Source organism: Impatiens glandulifera, chromosome 1, assembly GCF_907164915.1.
Source record: "Impatiens glandulifera chromosome 1, dImpGla2.1, whole genome shotgun sequence".
Lineage (NCBI taxonomy): Eukaryota > Viridiplantae > Streptophyta > Magnoliopsida > Ericales > Balsaminaceae > Impatiens > Impatiens glandulifera.
Window position 1 is genome coordinate 91141407 of NC_061862.1, and position 26341 is coordinate 91167747.

At 30.6% G+C, this 26341-nt stretch overlaps 2 protein-coding genes and 1 long non-coding RNA gene across 3 annotated transcripts; 1 reads left to right on the plus strand and 2 right to left on the minus strand.

Annotated features, from left to right (window-relative positions):
* Positions 1-7934: 7934 nt before the first annotated feature.
* Positions 7935-11629, minus strand: LOC124919274. The gene is made up of 4 exons (XM_047459477.1): positions 11527-11629; positions 10101-11406; positions 9363-9478; positions 7935-8281 (listed from the first exon to the last, which is right to left on the minus strand). Exon 2 carries the CDS (start codon positions 11354-11356, stop codon positions 10109-10111), a length of 1248 nt encoding a protein of 415 aa, XP_047315433.1. The 5' UTR covers positions 11357-11406; positions 11527-11629; the 3' UTR covers positions 7935-8281; positions 9363-9478; positions 10101-10108.
* A 64-nt stretch (positions 11630-11693) lies between these two features.
* On the plus strand, positions 11694-12239 carry LOC124919275. Its single transcript, XM_047459478.1, has one exon. It carries the CDS (start codon positions 11743-11745, stop codon positions 11929-11931), a length of 189 nt encoding a protein of 62 aa, XP_047315434.1. The 5' UTR covers positions 11694-11742; the 3' UTR covers positions 11932-12239.
* Positions 12240-16641: 4402 nt separating this feature from the next.
* On the minus strand, positions 16642-17818 carry LOC124922798. The gene is made up of 3 exons (XR_007097871.1): positions 17752-17818; positions 17210-17415; positions 16642-16940 (listed from the first exon to the last, which is right to left on the minus strand). It is a non-coding gene; the product is annotated as an uncharacterized LOC124922798 (long non-coding RNA).
* Between the last annotated feature and the right edge of the window lie 8523 nt (positions 17819-26341).

Here is a 26341-nt window from a genome sequence, read left to right on the forward strand (position 1 = left end):
AAGTAATTAGATATTTGGGTCGGATTGTGGGTAATAAATAATTAAAAATTAAAAATGATATATGTATGTTTTGAACTTGCAACCTAACAAAAATAAATACAACCACTTAACCAACTAAACTAATAAGACTTTATATTTTAAAATAAACACATAATTTGATGAATATGTTGTGGTTAATTTAGATATATATGTGAAAGTAAATTGATACTTGGATCGAGTCGTGGGTTGACATGTCCGCCCATAAACTTGAAAAATTAAATTAAAAATATTATATACACAAGTTTTGAACTTGCAACCTCACAATGCACCTCACAATGCACCTCACAATATAAGTTCAACATTTTAACTAACTAGGCTAATAACACTTTATATTTTAAATTCAACTTCAAAATTGATAAACGTATGATATTTCTAACAATATAACTTCAACATTTTAAACAACTAAATTCGTTTATATAATTTATTTATTATATATATATATTCTCATAATTATATTATATATATAGAATTCCATATATGTATATATATATATAATTATTAGTCATATTAATTATGAAGAATGATTGGGGAGGGAATTTGGGAGAGAGAATGTAGCATCACATCATTGGCTGAAAAGGGGATAAATGGTGAGGAGAAGAAGAAAGAGAAAAGTTCATCCAATCAGATTGTGCCACGTTATTTCCTTCCCCATTACCTTTTTCAAATTCTCTTTCCTTGTCATTTCTCATCAATTATATATTCATACATAAAATAATAAAAAGAAATCAACATTCTTAAATGGTGTAATGGTTACGTGTTCATTATGCATAATAAATATCGAGGGTTCAAATTTCACCCAGTGCAAATTTTTAATAATTATAAAGAGTGAATGAAGAATATTTTGCTTGACAGAAATGAGTTAGTAAGTGGTGAGAATAAGATTGTTGGTTGGACGAAGTGAATTGATAAATGTCGATAATGAGGAGATAGTTAAGTAATAAAGAATGTTTGGTTAACAGAAATGAGTTGGTAAGTGAGTGAGAATAAGATTGTTGGTTGACTGAAGTGAGTTGATAAATGTCGGTAAAGAGAAAATAGTTGGGTAATAAGGAATATGTTGGTTCACCGAAGTGAATTGATAAAGGTCGGTAAATAGGAGATAATTGGGTAATAAGGAATATGTTAGTTGACGGAAGTGAGTTAGTATGAAGAGTATTATATAGTTGATTGTATGAAATCTCTGTTTTTCTAATAAATTGTTTTATCAACATGAGTGTTCTATATAAAAAAATATATTTTAAAGAAGGATAGATTGTTAGTGTAGATGATTTGAAAGATATAATCGAAAGACATGTATGGTTAGGTTCCATTTGTATATTTGGTGGAATCTGGCATATCTTAACTAAATATTTCGCATGTGCTCGATGTGCACTTGTTTGGTCTGGAGAGCCTTACATGTCTTATAGTTTAGGTGTTTTATCTGTGATAATTTTATTATTTTTATTTTAACCGTAAAAATGTACAAAAAATCTCGCTAGTATAAATATAATAATGCTTAATTTGAATTTGATTAGTTTATTGGGTCGAGAGTTGTGGTTAATTTTAATATATATGTGAGAGTAAATGAATATTTGAGTCAGATTGTGAGTTGACCCGCCCATAAACTTAAAACGGTTAAAAATGAAATTAAAAATGTTATATATATATATGTGTGTGTGTTTCGAACTTGCAAATTATAAAAACAAGTACGACCCTTTAACAAAGTGGACTATAATATTTTATTGTTTTAAATCAACACAAAATTTAATGAACGTGCGACATTTCTAACTATATAAGTTAAACTTTGTTGGGAATTAAAGAAGAACTAGAATGACACTACACAGTCATGGATCCCCGCTTAAACTCAAAGCGCTTTCAGATGAAATCGAATTTGTGACATTTTGATCTCTTAAGCCGACTCTTACAACTAGGCTACATTGGTGGGATAAGTTCAACTTTTAAACTAACTAATATATATATATAATTCTTAATTTAAATTTGATTGGTTTGATGAGACGAGAAATGTGGTTAATTTGGATATATATATATATATGAGAGTAAATAGATGTTTGGGTCGGATCGTAGGTTGACCCACCCATAAACTTGAAACGGTTAAAATTTTGGATTTGATTGGTTTGATGGGTTGAGAGTTGTGGTTATTTTAGATATATGTGAGAGTAAATGAATACTTGAGTCAGATCGTGTGTTGACCCGCCCGTAAACGGTTAATAATAAAAATAAAAATATTATATGTATGTTTTGAACTTACAACCTAACAAAATAAGTGCAATCCTTTAACCAACTAAGCTAATAATATTTTATTGTTTTAATTCAACATAAAATTGGATGATTGTGCGACATTACTAACAAAATAAGTTCAACTTTTTAACTAACTAACTAATATATATAATAATACTTAATTTGAATTTGTTTGGTTTTCTAGATCGAGAGATGTGGTTAATTTGGATATATATGTGAGAGTAAATGAATGATTGGGTTGGATCGTGGGTTGAACCGCCCATAAACTTGAAATGGTTAAAATTTTGAATTTACTTGGTTTACTAGGTCGAGAGATGTGGTTAGTTTGGATATATATATATATATATGAGAATAAATGAATGCTTGGGTCGGATCGTGGGTTGACCCGCCCATAAATTTGAAACGGTTAAAAATGAAATTAAAAATGTTATATGTATGTTTCGAACTTTCAACTTAAAAAAACAAGTACAATCATTTAACTAGTGTGATTGAGATGTGGTTTGTCGGGGGATAAAAGACCGTTAACAACAAATGAGAGTGGTTAAAAAATATCAATCATGATTGACCAAAGAGTGAGATGTCACGAGGTTAAATGTCAATTATGATTAGTGGATAGTTTTCCTAAGGATAAGAGACATGTGAAAGTGTATTTGGATGTGTTTTGTTGAGGGATAAAAGGTCGGTAACAAATGATCGTGAGGTTAAGAGATTAGAGGTCGATTGAGATTGGTGGTTGGTTTGCTGAAGGATAAGAGGTGTGTGAAAGTGTGATTTAGATTGGTGGTTGGTTTTCCGAAGAATAAGATGTGTTTGAAAATGTGATTGAGATTGGTGGTTAGTTTGTCGAGGGATAAGAGGTGTGTGTAAATATGATTGAGATTGGTGGTTGGTTTACCGAGGGATAAGAGACGTGTAAAAGTGTGATTGAAATTAATGATTAGTTTGTCCAGGGATAAGAGATTTGTGAAAGTGTGATTGGGTGTGATTTTCCAATAGATAAGAGATTGGTAATAAAGGTTAATGAGGTGACGAGATTATAGGTCGATTGATATTGGTGGTTGGTTTGTCTTGGGATAAGAGGCGTGTGAAAATGTGATTGAAATTGGTGGTTGGGTTGCCAAAGTATTAGAGACGTGTGAAAGTGTAATTGTAATTTATGGTTGGTTTGCTGAGAGATAAGAGGTCGGTAACATTAGGATTGGTGGTTAGTTTGTCAAGGGATAAGTATGTGTTAATAAAGGATCGTAAAGTCATGGGATTAGAGATTAATTAGGATTGGTGGTTGGTTTGTCGAGGAATTAGAGACATATAAGTGTGAAAGTGTGAGGTTACGAAATGAGAGGTCGATTGGACTTGGAAATTGGTTTGTCGATGAATAAGAGGCTAGTAACATTGAAATTGGTGGTTAGTTTGGCAATGGATAAGAGATCGATTTATTTCGGTAGTTGGTTTTGTTGAGAGATAAGAGAGGTGTGAAAATGTGATTGGGATTGGAATTAGAATTGGTGGTTAGTTTATCGAGAGATAAGAGATGTGTGAAAATGTGATGTCATGATATGGAGAGGTTCATTGGAATTGGTGGTTGGTTCGGCGAGAGATAAGAGGCATATGAAAATAATGAGGTCACGAGATAAAGGTCAAATGGAATTGGTGGTTGGTTTGTCGAAGGATAAGAGACCGGCAATAAAGGATCGTGAGGTCACGAGATTAGAGGTCAATTGTGATTGGTGGTTGGTTTGTCGAGGTATTAAAAGAATGTGAAAGTATGAGGTTACGAGATTAGAGATCGATGAGATTAGTGGCTAGTTTGCCAAGGGATAAGAGGTCGGTAAGATTGAGATTGGTAGTTAATTACTAAGGGATAAGAGATCGGTAACAAATGATCGTAAGATCACGAGATTAAAGGTCGATTATGATTGGTAGTTAAAAATATATATATGAATGAGATGTTGATTGACCGAAGTGTGAGGTCACGATATTAGAGATCGAGTGTAATTGTTGGTTAATTTGTCGAGAGATAAAAGACGTCTGAAAGTGTGAAGTCATGAGATGGAGATGTCAATTGGTATTTTGGTGGTTGGTTTGGCGAGAAATAAGAGACGTATGAAAGTGTGTGAGGTCACAATATTATAATGAGACTTGTCCATTGGGAAAAAGAATATTGGTGGTTAAATGTGTTACTAAGATGGTTGGTTGACCGAAGTGTGAAAGTGAGGTCATGAGATGAGAGGTCAATTGGATTTGTGGTTAATTTGTTGAAGTGAGAATAAAGAGGTCACGGTAATGATATGAGTTGGTTGATGTACAAAATACTCGAAGTGATGTCAAGAGATTAGTAATGAGATATTTATTATAGAACAACAAATATTGGTGGTTAAATATATGAATGAATTTGTTGATTTACCAAAGAAGTGAGGGTAAAGAAGTTAGCGATATAATGAGATTGTTGATTTGCAAAACAAATGACGGTAAAAAGTCGAAGAGGAAGAGATCGGTACTGATGAGAAAAAAAATAAATGAATATTTTCTTATCAAATTTGTTGTCATTTTTTTATTAATAACGAAAACAACGATGAATGGGAAGAGGAAGACGATCACTAGGCTATTCCAACCATTGAAACACTCTCATGTTCAAACCATATATGTTGAAGACGAAGATGGTAATAAAAACGATGAAAGCGATGACGATCACAAAGAAGTCAATATTGTTTATTATGTTAGTTAGATTAAATGACCTAGTTTAGATAGTTCGGTGGTGATAGATTAGACTAAATACTAAATAATTGAAAATTATGAACAAATGAGAGATCATGAATTAATAATGTAAGTTGTTTTAAACTCAATATTAACTTATCCAAATATTCTTAGAGATAAAATTAAATAAGAACATGTCTAGAAACCTTAGGTGACAAGACCAATGCAAGTATCATGAATGCACCATACCCGCTGAGCCAATATCATGTTCAGCGACCCTACTGAAGGTACACTATGTCACAATCTGTCACAATCTTGTTTTTAACGGTTTGTTTATGATTATTTAAACTACTCAATTCAAGCAATATTGTATCAATCCTTCTTTCGTTCATTATATTAAAATACATTTTATTAATTTTATATAATATTCATATATTTTGAATATTTTTATTATAGAATTGTTATCATTTAACTCCAAACCAAATCTAAATTTGGGTTAGGTGTAAAATAATCACTTCTCTTATTTCTTGTTTTAGGACAAATTTTTCGTAAGAGCTTGTACGAAGATTAAGATTATTTACAATTATTTGTTAATATTCAAATAATCACAAACCACGTACAAGTTTGGGTGTTATCTTCAATCTCTAAAATTTGGACAACTCAATTAAACATTTTGTTAGGTATGTTTTATTAATAACTCAATTAAACATTTTGTTAGGAATGTGTTATTAACATATTTAGTTATATGTCATGTCTTCTAAATCAAATGTTCTAGTTTTCACTCTTGTTTTAGTCTAAGTTTATTCTTGTAGGCTAATTCAACCTTACATTTTCATGATTATCAGTTTTTTTTTTATTTCAATTAAGTTATTTTTATCATATTTGATTGTGTAACCAATGATAACAAGACACGAGAAATTTTCGATCTTAGTACCCACTACGCGGTACACAGAAGATCAACCCAATCTCGACTTAGACAAAATCACTTTCTTTTATCCCAGTTGTTTGCATTTAGATAGTAACCCAATCTCGACTTAGACAAAATCACTTTCTTTTATCCCAGTTAGTTGTTTGCATTTAAATAGTATGAGAATAGACCAAAAGGAGGAATCCGCCCGAGAAGGGACTTGCGTCTAATTAGCTAGTTGGTGAGGTAGCTTTATATGACTATTTGTAACGTGGACAGTTGGATGGGTTTAAGTGATTAGATCTCATCCGTTGGGAAGTCAAACAAGTGTCCGACCTCCTTTCGGTCGTCTACAGTATATATGAACGTCAGAAACTCTTTCGCTTTTGGCTCTTCTCAATAAAGGCTGATATATATATTTTTAATATATGAATTATTTTCTAAAAAAACTAAAATATATAAATATTCAACCTATTTACATGTAAGCAATTTAATATGTGGAATAAATTATTTGTGAAATAGATGCAACTCTAGTGGAAGAGTTGTCATTAGCAATTTCAAGGTTCTGAGTTATTTAAAAATAACTTAACATAATTCACAATTCCATTTTGTATCTTATTATTAATTATACTATTAAAATATATTATGTTTATTTATTTATTTTTAAAATCACTATATATTTATCTTTTAAAAAAATTACCATTTGTTTTAATCGAAGAACATAATTTGAATACCTAACCTTATTTTTAACAACTCCTAATAAAAAAACATTGCAAACTCTACTTCTTACACATATCAAGAATCTATTCAAAATCTAAACATACATTGAATATGTAAAGTGATGTGTTAATAACAATTTCGGCATAATCAAATTTCGTTTATATCATAAATCTCTCCTAACAACCAAATTCAATCTTTGTTTTTGCTACTAATCAGTTGTCTTTGTCTCTTATCATAATTCATAATAATAAGAAATAGAGCCTAAGAAACCAAAAATTACAAATTTAATTCCTACTAAAATTGTTTAAATTAAGTGGGCAGAGTCTGACATCCTAAATATATTAAAAAAAAATTGTTGTCTATTTCCTCTTTGCAATTCCCTTACCACAAATTTAGTGGCAGATAAGAAAAGAATAACCTCTCAAAATTTAATTTATCCCCTTAACTAATTTAATAAATTTTTATTAGCTTTAAGCCTTTTTCAATAGTTGGAAACCAAAAAATAGTAACCATTGTAGATCTATTGATGCCTCTATATAAGACAATTTCTTTCACACAAAAACTCAATACAATCTTAGTATGAGCAGCCAAAGCCACTCAATGCCAAAATCTACTTCATGATCTTGGTATCAAAATTGTGTATACAAACCACAAACAAATGGGCGGGTGTAAAAAAAATATTTATGTTTACAAGTTGCATACACCTTTTTCATCTATATCCCTACCATTTAGTTCACATATTCAATCAATTACTCCATCATTTGAGCCGGTCTCGAGTTTTGGGCTGCCACAACTCTGTTTGGAAAAATGCTGATATAATTTTATTGCCTGAGATATAGTTTAAAAAATTGATAAAAAAATAGTTTTAGTAAAATTTTAACTCATAACCATATAAGAATTTTAAGTGTTTATCTTGAACCACTAAACTATAACATTTTATCTTTAAAATTACAATAAATTTAACTAAATAGCTTAATATTTTTAACAAATAAGCCACCGCCCTAAAGAAGAGGGGTCTGCCCTAGTCCATCCATAGTCTTGTGAATTAAACAAATTTTATTAGAAAAATCATTAAAAAAAATGATTAGATATAAATTCATGGTTCACTAACATTTGAATCCTCAGCCACAAAATGTTAATATAATAATTATCCAGGATTAGATTAATTTTGTTAATAATTATAAAAATTATTATATTTATTTAACATAATATAAAATATACTTAATTATGAACAAATTTATTTTATTCGCTTTGTAAGCCCCAAACCTATTACCGATTCAACACCATCTAACATTTGCATCCAAAATTCACATGGGAAAAATGGGTTAACTCATTTATGACCATTTTTAGAAGCTATTCTCAGTAGTTAGTAACCCGTAAAAGAAATACCATATGCAAGATTCTAATTTTTCTTTTGACATAGAAGGATTTCTAGCCGCGCCGGTCCCGAGAACACGTAAAAAAGAATATTCAGTTTTTTTTATTAAATGGATTGCTTTATTAAATGGATTGCCTAGAATGTGGGCTGCCCTAGCCCGTAGGCTTGCCCCAAGGCCGGCTCTGATGTTAATCCTCCTCAAAATGTTGATGCAACACTATTCAAGCTAAACCATCTAGCATGAACCCTTACCATCATGATCCCGCTTGCATCATCTATGACCATATTCGAGACACATCTTCAATCTATAAAATATAAAACAAAAGAGAACTTGTCTTATTGCAATAAATATGAAAACAAAAGTTGTTATATCTTGATATTTTATCTAATCTCATAAAAAAAATATTCCTATATATACAATTTTCATGTGCCTACTAATAAACCAAGACCAATATCATGGGATATAATAAGTCTTTTAAACTGCAATGGTTAAGCACCAAAAATGTGCATTTGTAAAATCAGCAAATCAAATCAATGGTAGCTAAATGAATATAGATTTAAGAATTAACCCATTATTACAACATGAAATAACATTTAGATATAAATAAACAAATATGATTATTTTGTAATTCAAAATTGATAATACGAATGATTTGAGAGAAGAATTGATGGGTTGAGTGGATAGTACTTAGATTATTTGGATAACTGGATTTAAAATCTAAATAATCCACACATCCAAGACCAAGAAGAAGGTCTACAGTCTAAGTTCCCCATCAACTACCCAACTAGAGTATGATATTATAATCCGAAACTCTTCAAAAATTGGCCCCCCATTGGAAACAATTTTAAATTTCTGAAATGTAACATTCCAAACATTCTATATCTAGATTACAAAGGAAAATAAAACAAAAAATAGAGCCATCTAGTAGATGCTCAAATACTATGATCTACTTCCTAAGCCTACAAGGACTATTTTGTGGCCTTGTTTGATCTAGGATTTATTTGAATAACCAAGTGGTTATTTTCAAATAATCATGTTTCATGTAGGTTATTGAAAACATGTTGATTTTAATAGGTATTTTGGTTGATGATTTGAGTAGATTGATAATTGGATAGTTGATTATTTGAAATAAAACTTAGATAACTCAAACCAAAACAAGGCCTTAAATGATAAGTGATTGAAACAAACTACTATGCGCCTGCAATTTCAAGAATGAAGCTGGGGAAACGCCAGAGTGAGAATCACATCAACGAGCAAGAATTGTGTTTCCATTATTAACACCCAAACATTAGAAGTAGAAAATAAATAACCACATATATATGCACAAAATGTTCAAGAAATTGGTGATATAAGCTCAAAATGCTCAACTCAACCTTGTTCATTACCTGTTCATATTTGCACTGCAGTATATAGAAACCAAATTGGTTCAATGAAAATCACTGGAGCTTCAAAACTGAACCACCAGTGTCACTGAAGAAGAAAGCAGCTCAAAAACAAGAACCTGAAATAATATAGACAAATACATTTAACATATGTAGCAAGAAAAAAAGATGGAAGGAAAGAAAGAAAAAAACTAAGAGCTTAAGGCAATGGAGAATTGGAGATGACCCCTCATATTTTCATTGTTTGTCCTTTTTGTATTCAATATTTCGGGCTCTTGTGGAACTGTAAGAGATTTTTTTTATCTTGGAAAATTTCAAGAAAAACTTTATTAAATCAAATGTGATGAGAACCATCAAATCACTTCATTCATCAACTTCATACTAATTTAACCTAAGTAATCTTAAAATTTTCAGATAACAAGATTTTTATTACATAACCTAGATTTTTATTTTCCAAACAAGCTCAAGAATACAGAGTGAGTCATGCCTGGTACAATCATCATTGCTGAGAAGCCTAGATCCATCTTTGTAAGGGGCTACCACAAGAAATGACTTTCAATCTTGGTCATCTTTTTGTGGATCATTTTGCTTAAACGGTTTTCTCTTTTTCTTTTCATTTTAAACGATATAAAGAGGGTATTTTCCCATATGTTAGTTTGATCCCTTGTCTAATTAACATGACATTACCAAAGAAAATCTTGGAATCTCATAAATAAAAAAATTTAAAGAACATTAAGTCACCTTTATCGTCAAGGAATGATCCCGTGAACAAAGAACTTGTGACCTCTATAAGAAAGAAATCTTTCCTCAGCCCCAACACTCCATAAATGGCCTTGTAGCTCCATAGCTCCTTTTACGCCCGTCGTTTTCCACACAAACTCAAAAAGCCCAAGAGCCTTATTCAACTGTCTTAAACCATTCATAACCATCTTCTCATCATTTGAAGTCAAGATTTTCCCCATGTACAAATAAAAGTTATTCTTTCTCTCAGCCTCACAAAACCCACCACAAAGATCCAAATCAACTGCACTAATGCTTCCATAGAGGTAGTAAAGCAAAAGAATGAACAAGCACCGAGATGAATGACCTAATGACTTTGTTAGCTTCTTCTGCAATAAACTTTCCTGAAACTGACTCTCTCTATACCCAATGCTTTTATCTATCAACAAATCTTTAATTTGAAAAAGCCCTTCTTTCATGGCCTCAAGTCTCGTCAAGTGAGAAACCAATTCACTCTCGAATTTCAAACAACTAATAAGATCACCGAACATCTCTCCAACTTCCCCCCAGCTATGAGTCTCAGGTGAAGACCCGATTCTCTTAGGAGAGAGACGCATCCATGAAGCAGTTTCAAGGTCATATGATGTTGCAACGTTCAAGAATTCTAAACAAGTGGATACAATTTGTTGAGCCATTTTAATTTCATTGGATGGAGATTGATGTATTCTAACATCAAGTTCGGTTTTCAATTCGGTTAGTAGCTCCTCGAGTGCACCTGTCCAGATCTGGTATTGTGTAACCTGTGGACATATTGCAAGTCGCACCAATTTTTTATGTTGAGCAGAAATGTTCAGAAAGTTGCACACCTCTGTTAGCGAAGTAATCGTGACTGGCACTCTTTCACTCGGTTTACAGAAGAAAGGAAACCGACCCTTTGAATTGTTTGCTAATGCTTGTTGCATTTTTGGAGATCCAATGAAATATCTAGCTAATGACTTGAAAGAAAGCATGTCTTTGGTAACTCGATCATCGGTGAGTACAGTATGATCATTAGTATTAATCAACCTTCTATCAAGCACATCAACATTTCTCAAAGATTGTGATAATTGTGACAGCTTTGGAAATCCATTCTCATGAGAATCAAATGGCATTGGTTCTTCATGATAATCTCTAAAGCAGTTATTAAGCAGAATATTTAGATGAAGAATTGTATCTTGCCTGGCCCTTGAACGTTTTGGATAATTGAAGAGTTTCAGAACGTATTTGTAGGCTACCATTCTGCAGTTTTTTTTCAAATTACCCTTGATGAGATGGAGATCCAAACAGCCTGCAAGAACATAAAACAAACATTCATGTCAAATCATAGGAATGGGAAGATGAAGAAGAAGAAGAAGATACTGGGTTTTGCTTAATTTAGAGTTTCCAAGAGACAAAAGCTCAAAATAACCTGACGCGATTAACAGTCGAGAGAGAGGGAGAGAAGACGGGAGATTGTGCAGTGAGATGTAGCAGCATTTGGGTTTAACCCTAAAGGCGAGTTCTGAGTTAACTCAGGGATAAAAGTTGAGAAAATAAGCCCATTGTCTCTTTAAAAAATGATATATAAGAAGAAGAAGAAGAAGAAAAGGATGTTGATAGAAGAACACAGCGGCGGAGAGGAAAGATGGTAATTTGGTCGTACCCACCTACGCGCAAGCAACTAGCAATCAGCGTTGGGCTATTCCTTACCGGCGCGTCCCTCTTTGCGATCGGAGCACATCTCTCTTTCGTCAACGTTGCCCCACAACAAGCCCGCACCAAAGCTCGGAGCGACTTCGTCAAGGACCGTCTTCGAAAGATACTCGATGATTGAATCGCCCATCTTATTTAGAATCTTCTGAAGGCGAATGGTGAAGACTGAAGACGGTGGTTAGTTTCCTTCATTTCTGGGTTTTTTCTTTAGGGTTTAGGGTTTGGATAATGTTCATCTGTGAATATCCACTGTCTGGTGTGTTGATGTAATTGGACTACTTGTTCTTTGTTTTTGGATCTCGATTTGGGTTGGGTATGATAGTTATTAACCTTCAACTGTTTGTGGAAATGCTTAAATGAATCAAAACAGTGGATTATCAAATTAAATTTGTTGTTTTGATAAGATAACTGAATTAAATTATTTTCTAAATGAATGAAAAGTGTTCCTCATTATCAAAAATTTAATCGAAAATTTCTTCCTTTGATTCATCAAATGGGTTAAATAACAAATGGTTCAAACAAGGCTCAATCAAAGTAAAAGTTTTATAAAATAATAATTTATTTAATTTATAAAATAAAATATTTGTAATATTATCTTCACATAAATTTCAACTATTTAGAAATTAATCTGGTTAGGTTTATAATATTACTACTTGATATACTGGAAAAATTACTAATATTATACGTATATCGAAAATATTGTATCGCAATATATCGTAAATATCGACTTTTAAGGTATGTCGAGAAAAATGTAAGATATGGTACCGATACCGAAATTATTGGTACGGTAAAATATGCGATTTTAAAAATTTTGATATATCGAGATATATCGAAATAATAAAATATTATTTATAAATTAAAATATAATATATATATATATATATAATAAATAATTAAATAAATTTAATATTAATTTAATTATATAAATATAATTTTGGAATAATATCAAAATATAATTATACTGAAATATTATTCAATATATACAAAATCTATTTTACGATGAAATTGATTATTTTTAAGTTAATATGTTTTTTTTATGTATCAAATGTATAATACAGATATCGTACCAAAATTAAGATATACCAAAATCAAGGTAAGGTAAATGTATAAATTTTTCGTATACCGAAATTGAGGTATACCGAAATCAAGGTATGCCGAAATTAAGTTAAGGTAAAGGTAAGAATTTTTTATATACCGAAATTTTCGATAAGGTATAAGGTATGTATAAAACATTAAGGTATACCGTATCGACCCACCCCTAAATGTCTATATATAAATAAAATATTAGTATAATATTTAAAATACAAAAGTGCGTGGAACTTGGTGGAAACATAATTAGAGTGAATTGTATTTCTCCACGTAGTTTACACTTAGTTGGTTGCCTCGTCAATGTAATTGTCGAAGGAAAAGACGGAAAAAATAATTTGAAACAAGAAACCTTAGACCATCTCCAACCGAAAAACTCATTTTCAAACTCATTTTGGTGTAAATGTCACATCAAACAGTAATTCTACTCCAACCGAAAAACTCATTCTAAAACCCAAAAGAATATCTTATAATATTCTTTCTTACATCAACTTTTATAACTTTTTAATATCACTCATATCTTTTACAAATTTATAAATTACACCACCATATTATAATATCATCCAAATATTTTAAACTTAAATATAAATTAATTATAAAAATTTATTAAAATAATATATATATATATTAAAGTAATTTTTTTTTAATATTATTATAATTTTTTTAATTATATTATAAATTTATGTTATATAAAAATATTATATAAATTAAATTAATAATTATATAAATAAACTTAATATAAAATATAAAATAAAAATAAATATAAATAAATAAAACATATAAATAAATAAAACATATAAACAAATTAAAATATAAATAAATTAAAATATAAATAAATTATATAAGTAAGTTTAATATATAAAATTAATTAAGTAAAAGTTAAAGGCTAAAATGAAAAAATAAAATAAAATATGCGTTTGTGAACAGTAGCAACGCATATTTGCGTTTTTTGAAGAGGGAAAATGAGAAATCTCATTTTGGGTTTGGTTTTACAGTTCGGTTGGAGGAGAAAACCCATTTTGGGTATGCGTTTCCAGTTCTGTTGGAGATGCTCTTAATAGTGTGATTTTGGAAGAAAATGATGTGGCGCGCTTTATTTGGGGAGCGACGAGTCTAGGTATGTTAACGGGTTAAACCTTGTCTTGGATGGAGGCTATAACACAAGTAATCCAGCATTAGGAGATGCTTTTAAGAAGATTATGTCTAATGATACAACTAATTAGAATTAAGGTTGTGATCAAAACATTAATAAAAGAATAATTATTTGAATGTTGTAAGTGGTTTGTTTAATAAGAGACAAAAAGAAAAGTTGTTGCTATAATTTAATATATTGGATCGATTAATGGAAGAATATGCTTTCATGGAAGGAGAAAATGATGATTTGAAATATAAGCATGAGGGTTTAGGAATTGAGGGGAATATTGAGTTTGGTTTCAATTGTTTTATTTTATTATTTGGTAAAAAAAAGAAAAAGAAAAAAAAGGAATAATGCTAATTTTATAATCGAACTATAATGAAATATTCACGTATATCACTCAACTAGTTTTTGTTCATGTATACCACTAGGGGTGTAAACGAGTGAAGTTGTTCGTGAGTAGCTCGATTATAAAATCGAGCTCAAGCTCGAGTTTTACATTTGTTGTTCGAGTAGCTCGCGAGTAGCTCGTTATATATTATATATTGTATATTATATATTATATATAATATATTATATCTATTTCCATATATATATATATATATATATATATATAAATATAAATATATAAAAACAATACTTATACCTTAAAAGGGTATAATTTAGTAACACCCAATACTTATTATGTCAATAGGTGGTGTTTGGTAAAGGGTATTACCCTGTTGGGATAGTATAATTATGTCAACTAGGGTGGTTCTCATGCATTGCACGATTGAATCGATAAAATAAATCAAACAAATAATTTTATTATTGATAACTCATTCCAAACATTTAAGTTAAGATAAATATATCTAATAAAATATATAAAAAATTATGATAAACAAAAGTTGTTCACAATTTTAATATTCTATTAAATATAATTTTTTTTTTTATCTAATGTGACATATTATCAATAAACATAAATAATGGAGAGAATGATTTTTTTATGTACAAATTAATATTTGTCTAGAGGATAAATGTTATCAAACTCGTTAACAAATTTATTTGTTTAAATAGATTGTTTAATAAATAAAATAAAATAAAATAAAAGAATTTTATAAAATAAATTTACATCTGCATATATTGGAATAAATATTCACACAAATAGTTGACATTAGTTTGTCATATTAAAAATATTTATCTCTTCAATAAAAAATATTTAATTGTTTACAATACCTTAGTATCAAAAATAAAACTTTATACAAATTAATATCACTCTTTAAAGACGAATCAAACATACAGTACGTTGATTATTATTAACTTTATATTAATTATTTCTCTTAAATTATTTTACAACCACAAACTCAATCAACTAAATAAAATATGACACAGTTGATAGAAATGTTATTTAAAGTGTAAAGAGTAAAACATACAGAAATTCAACTAATATTTTTCTTACTTAAAATAAAAATAACAAAATTCTATAAAATTCATTTTCAATTCCTATACAAATATCATCGATATTTTATAACTTTATCCCAATAAATTCAAATTTTAACATATTACTAATCCTTATACATTTTGGTGAAGGCTATTTCTTTCTGATAACGATAATTTTAGTTTACATCAACTCCCATTTTATTATTAATTGTTAACTTAGATTTTAATGTTCAACGTATGAATCACCTCAATTTATTTAGGGTTAAGATTTTTATCATATACATTATGTTAGTTAATAATAAATAAAATATTATTTTATCTTAAATAATTAGTAGTTATTAGTTGATAATTGTGATTAGTATCTTAATTAAAAAATATTATGGTAATATATCACAAATCTTTGAATATATAATAAATTATTGATTTTAATTATGAAATATAAATTACTTAAAAAAAACTATAATTTTAATTAAACTAAATTGAAATCGGTTTATTAGCAATCTAACTAAAACAAAATATAAAATAAAATAAAATAAAATAAACTACCTTATCTTTACATTCTACTTAAGTAATAAATTTTAAGTATTCTTTATATTTTTATTATGATATATTTTAAATATTCGTTATTATAAATTAAACAATATAAAAAATTAAACCTTTTAAAGGTAAAATAAAAATGAAAGCAAAATTGTATATAAAAAATATTATTATCCCAATATATTCACTTTTAATTTATAATTATGACAAAAAAAAATCTTAAATAAGACAAAATCATAATATATTAACTTTTAATTTATAATTTATAATTCTGATCCAAAAAAAAATAAACAAGACAACAAATCTATTTAATCCAAAAACATAATTAAACACATGAACAAAATTTTCAGACATCAAATAATAACTATCTTCCAAGTTTATGTTGATTTACAATTCTAAATCACCATTTCGAGACTCTATTGTTTATATAACATTGTTTTTATTTGTATATGCATTTTTCTAAAAAAACAATTTTAATTGTTTTTTTTATTATGCTTTAAATGAGAAAAGCTGGAAAAGTTGCAAGAGCAAATTAAATCACAGTTGAGGATTATAATTATTATCTACATTATCATTCTCTCTTTGTAAATGTATCTTTTTGTATAGGTATTATTTTGTTCAAGTTTATTGCATTTGTATCAACATAAGCCTAACAATCCTGAAATTGAATTATATCCAATAAACATTCCAATAACATTGCTGAATAGACTTGTAAAATAAATGAATTTATATCATCAACAACAAAGAAAAACTTAAGCTTCTATGTAATGAGAGATGATTCAAGGTAATTATTATCGTCACAACACTTGAAGACTGTCTCATTTGAAGTATATGTGTTTGAAGTATATGTGGTTGTTTGTGCAGGTATCTGATTTTCACTTCTTATTCTCACAATGTTGCTCCAAAAGGGAAGTTTATTGTATTTGTATCAACAGAAGCAGAGACTGACAACCCTGAAATTGAATTAAACCTAATTAATTTGCAGTTCTTATTCTCACAATGTTACTCCAAAAGGAAGTTTATTGTATTTGTATCAACAGAAGCAAATACTGAGAACCCTGAAATTGAATTAACCCAAAAACTGGCATTTTTCTTCTCTCATTCATTCCCAATGTTTGATAATTAGAAAAATGTTATTTTATATTCAGCATTGAAACCTTCCAATAAACTTGTAAACATTAAGAAAAACCTAAGCTACTATGTAAAGAAAGAGGATTCAAACCTAACTTAAGCCCAGTTTTTCGTTCTGAGATGGACTTCCGCTGTCAACGTCATCTGGATGTTGTCTTCTTTAGTCGTCAATGTTCTGGTACCGTTAGGGATGTTGGCTTCTTTGGTCGTCGATGTTCTGGCACCGTTAGCAACCATGTTTGCTTCTCTCACTCTCAAGCATCTGGAAATGCGTCGAACAACTAATCAAACCCTAGCCTTCATCATAAAGATGGAGAAAGAGGCAGGGAAAGAAACAAATCTACATCAATAACAACAAATAAAGACCTAAATAAAGACCTAAGCTCTCCACCTGGAAATTTCCGAGAGGCAACTAATCAAACCCTAGCTTTCATCTACGAAGATGAAGAAATCGGCTTCTTTGGTTGTCAATGTTCTGGTACCGTTAGCAACCACGGTTGCTTGGTTGCTTCTCTCACTCTCAAGCATCTGAAAATGCGTCGAACAACTAATCAAACCCTAGCCTTCATCAAAGAAGATGGAGAAAAAGGCAGGGAAAGAAACGAATATGCATCAACAATAAACAATAAAGACCTCAGCTCTCCATCTGGCGGCTTCTCCTTGAGGCTGGTTGCCCTTTGCTTCCCTCTGGAAATTAACCATAACCTAAGAAAGAGGCAGAGAAAAAAACAAATAATTATATTTATACTAAAATGAAAATGGAGCTCCACGACCCGCGAGATTCAGATAAAAACCCGAAGCACTATGCTGAGCGCGTGGATGGTACCTCCCATCATTTTTTTAAGCATTATTATATATGTATAGATAGTAAGATTACATAGGTGTTTGGTTGGATTAATTTTATACTCACAGTAAAATTGTTGATATACCTTATACCTTAAAATGGGTATAATTTAGTAACACCCAATACTTGTTACAAGAAGTATTAAATTATTAATTTTTTTAATATTAACCTTATTAGATTGTAATTTAATCTTTCATTAAATTTTAATTATTAAGCTTTAAATATTTTTTTAATTTGAGCAATTATACTATTTTTTAGAAAATCAAATTATTTTATATTTATTTTTAAAAAGAATGTTAATATTTGTTTTATAATTAGTAATATAAAAAATAATAATAATATAATTATTATCTCTTATATTAAATACTTATTAATTTAATAAAAAAAATTATCTTTCATATTTTAAACTAAATTATAAAATAATAATAATTATTTATTTTAAAACAATTTATTTTTACAACATTCAAAAATGGAAGGCTTAAGCAAATGATTCATTTCCATTAATTTATTTGTGATTTTATTGTTATATATTTATTAATATTAATTATTGATAAATATTTATTTAATTATAGGAATTTAAATATAATAAAAATATATATATATATATAAATTATATAATCATATAGAATTATTATTTATTATTTAAAATATTTATATGATAATTAAATATATTTTTATTAATTTAAATATAATTAATAATAAAATTAAATAAGATAAATATTAAAATATTTAATATTTTTACTATTTTCTTATACCATCAACCAAACACAAAATTATATAACTTATATAATTAATACTCATTTTTATCATTCTAACCAAACACTAATAATATATACAATTTATACTTTTTAATACCCCTATATAATTTATATCTCCTTACAATTTATACTTATATAACTAGTAACCTCTACCAAACGCCACCTATATCTATTTTCATATATATATATATATATATAAATATATAAAAAAATAATAATTTCCTTATGTATTCTAAGATTTTCATTCTCAAATCTTATGTCTCTCTTCCTTCTATTCTTAAACAATCAAACTCATTTTTTTTCCTTCCATTCTCAAACCTTCAAATCTCTCTATCTCTCTTCTCTTTTCATTTTCAAACGGTCAAACCTCTCTACCTCTTCTCTTTTATCTATCCTTCATATTCTTTCTTTATCAAAAAACCTTGAAACATCTATTTTTTGGATTATAATATTAACGGAACAATTTTTTCATTATCTTCGGCCCTTCACTATATTTCATATTTCGAATCTTGTAGAATTTGAAGATCACTGTATGACTAATACATCATATGGACGTTTCATTTATAATTTCTAAATGAGATGTTTGTGATTTATTGATTATCTTTAAATTATATAATGGGATTTATATTTCTTATTTTTAAATAATATTGTGATTATATATGTGTAGTTTGTGAAATATATATTATATTATGCTTGAAATATTATTTAGTTATAAAATATAATTTTAATTTTTTAGTTTTCGAGTTCGAGTAGAGTAGCTCGAATTATAATCGAGTTCGAGTATACATTTTGGTACTCGATCGAGTTCGAGTAGTATGGTACTCGGCTCGACTCGACTCGTTTACACCCCTATATACCACTATAGTTGAGCTTAATGTTCATCTATATCACTAGTTCACAAAAATATTCAAGTTCGTTAAATTTTTTTAAAATTATGACACTTGTAATTGACATGTTATTTTATTTTATTTTAAAATAAATATAAATATATATAATATTTTTATTTTTATTTAAAATTCTAAATAACAAAATTTTTACATTTTTTAGACGCATTAATCTTTTAAATTAAAATAATAAATTATATAAATAAGTTTAATATATAAATATACCTAATTTAAATATGGGGACTGATATACATAATTAAAAAGTATCATGAATAGTATCCACCCAAATTTGGGTTTTGAAAAAAAAGAATTGGATGGAATACTCAAAAATAGGTTTAGGTATGCGGTCGCTAAGCTAACCGACCGAACCGCTTGGAACTAGACCGAAACATTCGAAACCGAACCACTGACGAACTGAACCGATCAACCAAAAAACCCGGTAAACCGGTCCACCAATCTACATGTTATAATTTTGGATTTTTTTAGTGCATAAGATGAGAGAGAAGCGATGAAGAAGTATAAGTCTTCATTCATTTCAAGGATGCTCCGTCTTCATTTAAAGGATGCTCCGTCTTCATTTTTCAAGGATGATTGAGAAACTCTTCCTCTCCTTCTTCGTGGATCGCGTTATTAACAGATAAATTAACTCTTAACCTCATTGGTTGATCTACACTTTTATTAACTTATGGACCTTAGGTTATGTTTGTTTTAATTTCAATATTTGTATCTGTACGCGTTCATTTCGTTCCCTTTCGATTTTCTGGCGCGTGTGCCTCTTTTTTATTTAATTGGTTGGCATACGCTCCCTTTTTTCGAATTGAATTGGCCCGTACAGGTTTTAAATCGACACACTCGCAAATGTGTCGATCTAATTGACTTGAGAGTCGCCACTTTAGTTTACTTCCCAAAGAAACTAAAAAAAAGAAAAATCAGAGATTCATTTTAAGAGTCCGGTGTTTGGTTACGTATTAGGAAAGGGCCTACGGCGCTATGTCCTATACGCATGTCTTTACAGACAGTCTCTACTCCTAAGTAATTGGCCATATGATGTTTGAAAGATTGTTACGTTTTCGTTCTGAGTTCAGAACTCTTTTGCTTGTGTGAGAAAATCTTAATCATTTTGCAAGGGGCTAGTCCTATTCATGGGGTATTTGACAAGGATAAGACATTGAAAAGTATTATTAAAAGGCATTGTAAAGGCATCAAAGAGCATCGCACGGCATAGAGTAACCTTGTCAAAGAAAAATGAGAATCAGAATTCCCGAGAAAAATCAAATGAGGATAGATGAGGGGAATAACAATTCGATTGGAGGACCAGAATTCTATTCTTTTGCTCAAAGGAGTGAAGAGAGTGGATTAACTTAAGGTCCCAAGTGTTTCCCAGTTTAAAATTTTCAGAGTTAAAGAGAACTCCGAACGCAACACATTAAAATGAGTCATTTTCAAAAATAATTCCCAAAATCCCAAAAACTTCATATGATGATAGTCAAAAATATTATTAAAAGCTCACAGGAATCAAGTTTGGAATTTTCGGAGTTATAGAACTCCTGGTATGACACTGCAAAGATAGACATTTTTCCAAACGGGCCTTAAAAATTTCGGGAAAAATTATTTTTGAAGAAAATAATATTTTGGAATTTTGGGGAAAATTTGAGAAAGTTTGAAAGTGGTTTGAATGTTAAATTCATCATTTTAAGGTGGTTTGTTAACATTGGGAAACAAACAGGACCTAAGTTTATTTTATTTTTTTTTTTAAGTTTTAAATTAAAATAAAAGGAAAAGAAAGTTTAGGGGTCCAATTAAAACATCAGGAAGAGATCAGGGACTACTTTAATTTAGAATTAATAAATTAATTCGAAATTAAAGTTGTCAGGCTTATTTAAAAATAAAAGAGACCCAGGGGTCTCTTTGAAACTTCACAGAAGTTGAGGGAAACGCGACATAACAAAAGAAAAAACAGAACTCCAACCGGCCCTATGCTCTCCTCCGGCGACTTCTACGGCGTCTTCTCCGGCGTCTTGCACGGTCATCAACTGGGTCGCGCTCAATTGAGAGCACAATCCCAAGTTCACGTGGCATCTTTGAGGTATCCTCTTCACTGTAAATCTTATTTCCAGCAACAGGAAGAAGTAGAGTTGGCCAGAGAAATTCTGATATAAGGAGTAAATTCAGTATCTGACTATCCGCTTCAAAACAGCAATTACGGATTGTTCCAGAAACCCCTTTCTTTCTCAACAGACTTGTTGAATCAAATTGCCTAGTAATTTGCTTAAGAAGTCCTCGCTTGGGGTCCACTAAAAGTTTCCTTCCTGCTTCCCGCTGTGATATATTCACAAGTATTGAACCAACATGTTCAAAAGGATCGCCATTCTTCTCTGTAGAAATGCAGAATGATCTCACAAGCTTCATAACATACAGGCCATGCATTTTCTCATCATCAACCTGAAGCAAGGCAGCTATTCCAGTATCTATAGGGGTGAGATTAACCAGTAACATAACAAGCAACCTTGTAATGCAGGCATCTGGCTTGTATAATATATCCATTACAGTTTTAATCATTCCCATTGAAACCATTTTAGCAGACAAATCTGAGTTTTGTAATAGGTTAATAAGAGCTTCAGCTGCAGGTTCAGATACCTCCTTTTTTTCAGACACGAGGCTAGAAATCTCAACATTATTGTCAGCTCGATCGATTTGAGGCGATGGTGGATACTTCTTTCCAATGACATCGTAGAATGATTTCTCAGCAGCTTGAAGATTTAAAGACTCTTGAAGCATGCAGGTTTTCTCTTCCATATCTTCTTCCATAAGGATCTGGTTTATGTATTGCAAAACAGCATCTGAGAAATCATAGTCTTCGTGAGGATCTTCTTCGTAAGTTAAAGTGGAAGTAGAAATCAAATTGTTTGTTGGAACATCATTCGAAGTGAAAGGAATCCCGAATTCGTAGCTCGTGAATGAACTTCCATGATCCGCAAACACAGACTGGAATCTAGGATTTGGAAAAGGGTTAACAGGGTTATCTGGAATGATGGAAAATCCACTAAAACTGTTATTGGACAAAGGAGTCTGAAATCTAGGTCTACAGTGAGGAGAAGCAAAGGACGATGGAGATGCGGCTTGAATTCTAGCTCTCCAATCTTCTGATTTCTCGGAGCCAGCATTTCTCCTAATGGAGACTAGCGAATCGGAGCGACAGAACCTAATCGAGCAAACTTCTCGTCCACATTTTACAGGAAAGCAAATCTTCTTACTCCTATTCCACTGGACTATCTGATTGTTTTGTGAAAGAGACAAGGCGACCTTCGTTCTCATCCACAGGTCGAATTGAGCACCGACACCGTTTGAACTCACCGCCATCGCTAATATATAATTGTCATTGGAGGCGGCTGCAGTTAGTTATACCTAAATCTAAGCTCTGTGAGGCGAGAATAGCGGTTACAGAACTAAAATGATGAGAGAAAGGTCGAACGGAGGTTGAACGGAGTTAGAATCGGAGAGAAAACCGGCATTGGAGAAATCTCTCTAGTGATAAGAACTTATACATTGAAATGACCAGTGAGGAAGCTGCTCCGGTGAGAGTGATGAACATAGATTTGAAATGAGAGAGAGAAGGGACTAGTTTCTAATCCTATCCTCAATCCTAACTACTCCTAATCAAAGATCTATCAGCCAAAATCTAACAAATATCAGCCAAGCATTCAATCAATTGGAAATAACTACAGCAGCAAAGGAAACATACTTGAAATTTGAATGAAACAAACTGTAATCACACTTCTAATCATCAAGTGGCATCGGCGTTCATAACCGATGCCTCCAATCAACCTTTCAAGAACATCATTCAGTTTGAATGTTTACCTGATTAGCAAAGAGAGATGAAACAAGATGAAGAAACGAAATGAGTCAGCCGGATTCGAAGAAGCTTCAGCCAAAGTTTATGCCGTTCTTCGCGTTCGTCAATCCAATCGTCCAAGGCAATGAGCTCGGATCCCTCCTTCTTCAACAATGGAAGCAATATCAAAACTCTCTCTGATTTTGTAACCGCTCCTCCAGCTCCATGAAATGAACTAAAAAAAAACAACTGCTCTCTTTCTCTAAAAACTCACCAACTCCAAAACTGACTTCCCAACTCATCTTCCCCTCTTTTTTTATTTTATTACAGGGGTTCATTTGTAATTAGCCCAAAAATTGAAAGGCACGCTTGGAAGAAAAGAAAAAATATATATTTCCCCCCCTTTTTTTTTTTTTTTTTCGTTTTACCCCTTTTCCATTTTTCTTTCTTTGCACCTTCACACTAAACGAATCACCCCGGTCGCGTTTTTGCTCAGAAAATTGTGAAAATTTTATGATCAGTTCTTAACACCACGAAAATGAATCTCCTTTTTGAATGAACCCAAACGGACCTTCCTATCCAAAGTTATGATATTTTAAAGCCACCCCTCCATTTCAATCTTTTCAATCCCGCGGTTTTCACTTTCATAACTTTAATAGCCCATAACTTTGTGCACAGAGCTTTCCCCACAATGAGGTTGGTACCATTGGAAAGGCAAGACTCTTGCCTACATCCCCATGTTCTCCTTTGCTTACGAAATGGTCCGTGTTGGTCAGGAGGCTAGCCTCACAAAAACGTGTCAGTTCACGCATCACCTTCGCTGCGGGCGACTTGGACTGAGCTTCAGGGAGAACTGGGAGAAGTATTTAGTGTCGTTGGAAAGATAATTCAAAGGGCTTTCCAACGGTAGCTCATACACTGAATATGGATCATTGGTGCAAAAGATATGATTTTTAGAAGTGCAACATAGCTTCGGCTAGCTCCCAGGACTTGAATCGGTAGTTTTTCCTTCTTTTTGAGCATTTTCTGCACAAATTTGCAAACAATGACATTATACTCAAAATTCAAGATTTTTCAAAACGTACAACATGAACGTGTCACGGGTTGGGAAAACAGAGTCGTTATGAAACTCGACCTTTGGATCGTTATCTTTTAAGCTTTACCGGGTCAGTTTTCCACGAGGTGATTCTATTTTTGTTTTCCCGGTTCAATAAACAAACATGAGTATTATTTTGGGCCGGGTTTTTCTATTAGGTATCTAGGGTGTAAAAATGGGGTGTCTACAGTATCTTTGAGTTCAATGGTTGTTTGTTAATTGGATTTTTGTTCAATTATTAAAAACTTAAAATTTGTATGATTTCTTTTTGATTTGTTGAAATGGGTAATAGATTTTTGTTCAATAGTTTGGTGATTAATATAGTTTTTTTTTGACTTGTTGAAATTGGTAATTAATACATATTGTAAAAAATATTTTAGCTATTTTAGCTATTTTATTAATTTTAAGTTTTATTATTAAAAATTGACTTAACCGAATAAATCGACCGAGCCAATCATCAAACCGATCAAACTAAACCGATTAATAAACACAAATCGACGATTTGTGATTTAGGCAAACCAACCCAACAATTTTGGTTGTATATTTTGATCTATAAGTCGACCGAAGCGAACCACTTACAGGCCTAGGTATGCCGTTGGGTTAGAGGAGAAAAGGTGATTTTGATTTCTTTTGGTGTTGGGTTGGAGAAGGCTTATGGTTAGGGTGACAATTTAGGTAAGTTTCAGGTTAGCGGGTTCAGGTTGACAGGTTAACGGGTTCAACGATTCTAACATAAACCTGACATGTTTAATAATTCGAGTAAAAAATCTATAACCTAAACCTGACTTGTTTATTTGTGTTTGATTTGAACCTGACCTGTTTGACCCGATTTACCTAACTCAATTCGAACCAAACCCGATGTAATTAATTCATATCTCTCTATTTCAAATTAAAATGACATCAATACAAAATAAAAATAAAGTTAAATCACAAATTCACTTATACAAAATTTTACAAAAGAAAATGAGTGAGTGACTAAGAAAAAATAACACAAAACTCAACAAATGAAATTTGTAAACGGGTTATGGGGTCTACTTTGGGTCATGTCAGGTCGACCCAATTTTGACCTATTTATTAATCAGGTTAAACAAGTCGACCTAATTTTGACCCGAACAAAAAAATACATGACCATAACCTAATTTTTTCGTGTTCGATCCAGGTCGTGTTTTCGTGTCGGATCTAAAATTGTCAACCTTACTTATGGTGTTATGCTATATTTATACATTAAAATAACAATAATAATAATTACACCAATTATTTTTTATTTATTAATTTAGATAAATTTAATTATAGAGACATTTAATATTTAATTCAATCTTAAAATGAATTTTTCTAACTGTGCTTTTAGTAATAATGAAATTCATTGTGCTTTTAAGTAATAATGAAATTCATAAGGGACCATGATATTGGCATTTTTTTTGTTCTTGGAATATTGGGCCGTTTGATTCATTTTCACATACATGATAGGCTTCTTTGAAAACTTATATTTTGTCATTGATTCAACTAGCATTTAGCCCGTGCATTTGCACGAGTAATAATATAAAAAACCGTGAAACAAATTACGGATAACATTTTTAATTTTATTTTTAACCGTTTTAAGTTTATGGGTGGGTCAACCCACAATCCGACCCAAATATCCATTTACTCAACATCTTGAACTTATATTAATATTAAAACGTCCCACGTTAATCAAATTTGGTGTTGAATTTAAAATATAAAATCTTTATAGCCTAGTTGGTTAAAGAGTTGTACTTGTTTTGTTAGGTTGCAAGTTTGAAACATATCTCTAGCATTTTTAATTTTATTTAT